Below are 3478 nucleotides of genomic sequence, written 5' to 3' on the forward strand. Positions count from 1 at the left end.
AAAAAAAAAAAAAAAAAAAAAAAAAAAAAAAAAAAAAAAAAAAAAAAACAAAACAAAACAGGGATGTAATTTGGATTCACACATATAATGTTTTAAAAAAAGACAGCATATTATCATGTAATTTCTTAGAAGAAAACTGGGTTTTCTGCCCTGCAGTTTACATTTAAAATAGAAGGGCTTCAAACTAGCTCAGAACCACAATCATCTCTTATCATCTACAACCCCTTTTCAATCCACAATCATATCTTATCATCTACAACCCCTTTGCAAACCAATTCATCTCTGATTAACTAAAATGGAACAGCTGGTTGCACTAGACAAGTTGTCCAAGTAGATAACTTCACATACAGTTAAAAATTTGGGCAGCCTCTATGACAAGCAGATCCCAATTCATTAAAAAGGCATGGTAATTACTAGATCCATGTTATTGAAAGAAAAAGAGAATGGAAAAAATATCATGCCAAATTAGGGTAGTTCTGCAAGGTAATGGAATCAAGACTGAGAAGAATTGACAACACAAACAACGAGTATATATTATATAATCTCTTAGCTATGGCTGAAATATGACAGTTACCAATATGTTTCCAAGGTATAGACAAATAATTGATTGCCAGATTATAAAACTAAAAGCTACAGCACTCAGATCGATTTTCCATTAGTACATTTGCATAGAATCACCATTTGATTGATAGGATAAAAGAAAAACATGTGGTACCAGCAGACAAGATACAATTAACAACAGAAATTCAAAATTTTAAATTTATTGGCTTTGGCATTTGGCAACACACAACCTCACTTTGCCAAATGACCATAGCATTCCAGATACAGTTCTATGGCAGTAAATTAGAAAAAAGGAAAACTTTTGAAAAGAGAAATTCTTACTTCAAAAATATCATCATAAGCCCACTGTATCCAAGTATTGCTTGAAAAGCTGAAGCAATTATTATGGCTCCCTGTAACTCCTTCATAATATGCTTGAAATTCTGCAAGATAAAAGTACTTCCTCAATACAAAAACTTCACAGCACCAATAATATTGTATGTCACAAACAAAAATCTAGAAGCATACATTTCCATTCAATCTTAAGAACTCTGGGGAGTTGATTATTGCAAGTGCTGGAGCAAGATAAACAAATGAAGGACCCTGTATTAGCGGCAACCTTGAGCCGAAAAATGTGTGCAAAAGTGTAGACACTCCTGACACAAAAAGCACAGTGGAGACAACATTTGATGTATCCTCCTACATCCACTAAATTGAATTAGTACTCAAGAAATTACTAACAGAATTACAATAAAATCAATCTTTTTTAAGTGTAAAATAATAAGGAATGAATTACAAGTGCTCACATAGGTGCCACCCATTGCCGGAACAATCACAAGTGGAATTAGTACCAACGAACCCAATATTGAAAGATAATGTTGTAAGCCATAGAAACCAATAGGAACTGAAACAAGAGAAACAAAAATCAATATTTTCAATACATATCAAAAGAAAAGTGGGGAAAAAAATAAAACAAATTTTCTGAATCACGAATTTAAAAAACACTGTAGCTGCCACCCTTATATTAGCTGTTACCAAATAAGCAAAGAGTATAAACCTCTGAATGTTAACCCATTATTATAAACTATAACTTCAAGAAAGAGAAGGAAGAAAGAAAAAAGGAATAATACTGCTCAAATAAGCATGGAATTTGATTAAAAAAAAATCTTAGGCAGTAATCAAATTTAAATATATCGTGAAACACCAAGCACAAGCTCACCAAGACCAGGTACATCTCTAAGCTCGTACTTCATATGTGAATGCCTCGCGAAGCTATCATCATCAATAGACTGTGGCAACATGTCTACCACTTCCTCATTCCTCAATGCTCTTCGACTCGGCTGCTGCCCACCAGCAGCCGTCGTTGCTGGCTCAGTGGCAGTCACCGCCTGTCCATTAGCTACGGTACTCTTCGGCGCGCCGCCGCCGTCAGAATCCCTCCGCTTCCTCACCGGATGATCCTTCTCCGGCTGCTGCGGCTTCCCATTCGCCTGCTCCCCGTTAGCTTTCTCCGGCCTAGCCCTCCCCGCTTCGAGATCCAGACTAGAATCCACCCCCCTGGTCCGCGCGGGGGGTTGAGCCTGGGGCTGATCTTGCGGCCGGGGCGCAATTTGGCCGGAGTTACTGGCATTGGTCTCTCCCGAGAACTTGGGGCGAAATCCAGTCCGCTTGGCCCAGGTAGTCGGCGGCATTGCGGGAGCTGCCGGTGCGGGCGGCCATGGGCCGGGTCGGGTCTTCTTACTAGGGTCCGAGCTAGCCATTATCCTACCAGCACATAGCTTCACAGACGCGAATTCTGCAACACTAAACCGAAACGCGAGGAGTTAGATCTGAGCTGCGATTGCGGTCTAGGGCAAACTCCGCGAGCCGCAATGACTGTGAGCGAAGCAGGAAGCAAAGTCCGCCGTTTAGAGAGAGAAAATGCGAGAGAGAGAGAAGAAGGTTGCAGAGAGGGTGAGAGTGAAAGAAATGGGAGGACTGTATGGGGACGAGAGAGAGAAGACAAAAGAGAGACTGACTGAAGAGAGAGAGCGAAACGGCGTCGTACGGTGGACTCTTGAAGACTTGAAGTCTTGAACCGCGTTTCATGCTCAATGCAAATGATATCACGCTTCGGTTGGTACGCGGTACGCCAATACGTAGCGCATACGGACTACTAACCCAGTCCAGACGTATGAAGTAAGTGTATCTCTGTTCAATTTCGACTCTCATTAGTTTATTAATTTTCTTGATTTTAGTGACAATATATCAAGACGGAACGTTTGATTGAAAAAAATTATAATTTCATTCCCATATAATTTCGAAGGCAATTAAATTTCTTCCTTTGGTCGAAAGAATTGCAATTTCCTCATTTTCATGGAATTAGAATCCCATGGCCCCCTGTGATTTTAATTCCATGTATTTTAAGAAGAAAAAAAATCCTAAGACAAAATTATGCCTACCTTTTTTAACCTAAAATTGATGTCTAACCTTTCCTTCTAGATTATAGCGTGTATTATTATTCGACTATTGTCAACAGAAAACGTCATTTTTGAGCAATAATTAATCTAGGCCAACCTTTGATGATTTTATGATTTTTTTTTTATGTGAGCTTATGAAGCTTAACATTTGATAAAGTATTTGCATGAAAATTAATTACAATATATCTACGGTAGATAAGTGGTATTTTAATTTAATATGTTACGGAGTATTTTTTTTGTGTTTAGAGATGCAAATGGGTCCAAGGCTACTTGTCATTTAATGATAATAATAATAACAATAGCAACAATAACAATAACAATGGACATTTTAGACTTTATTTACTTATTCCTTTTCAATTTCCATGTATACCAAACATTGGAATTGAAATTCCCAATAATTTTATTCGTGCAAACCAAACGCTATAATTTAAACTCTCACTTTATTCCCACATTATTCTTTTCCCTAACTCCCCGATAGT

General features: G+C 38.1%; 1 protein-coding gene across 1 annotated transcript; it reads right to left on the reverse strand.

The window, feature by feature from the left end:
* Positions 1-878: 878 nt before the first annotated feature.
* On the reverse strand, positions 879-2572 carry LOC116007949 (nucleobase-ascorbate transporter 12-like). The gene is made up of 4 exons (XM_031248609.1): positions 1760-2572; positions 1347-1444; positions 1069-1239; positions 879-983 (listed from the first exon to the last, which is right to left on the reverse strand). The coding sequence occupies exons 1-4, from the start codon at positions 2298-2300 to the stop codon at positions 879-881; spliced, it is 915 nt and encodes a 304-aa protein (XP_031104469.1). The 5' UTR covers positions 2301-2572.
* Positions 2573-3478: the final 906 nt, after the last annotated feature.

This window comes from Ipomoea triloba, chromosome 16, assembly GCF_003576645.1.
Source record: "Ipomoea triloba cultivar NCNSP0323 chromosome 16, ASM357664v1".
Taxonomy (NCBI): domain Eukaryota; kingdom Viridiplantae; phylum Streptophyta; class Magnoliopsida; order Solanales; family Convolvulaceae; genus Ipomoea; species Ipomoea triloba.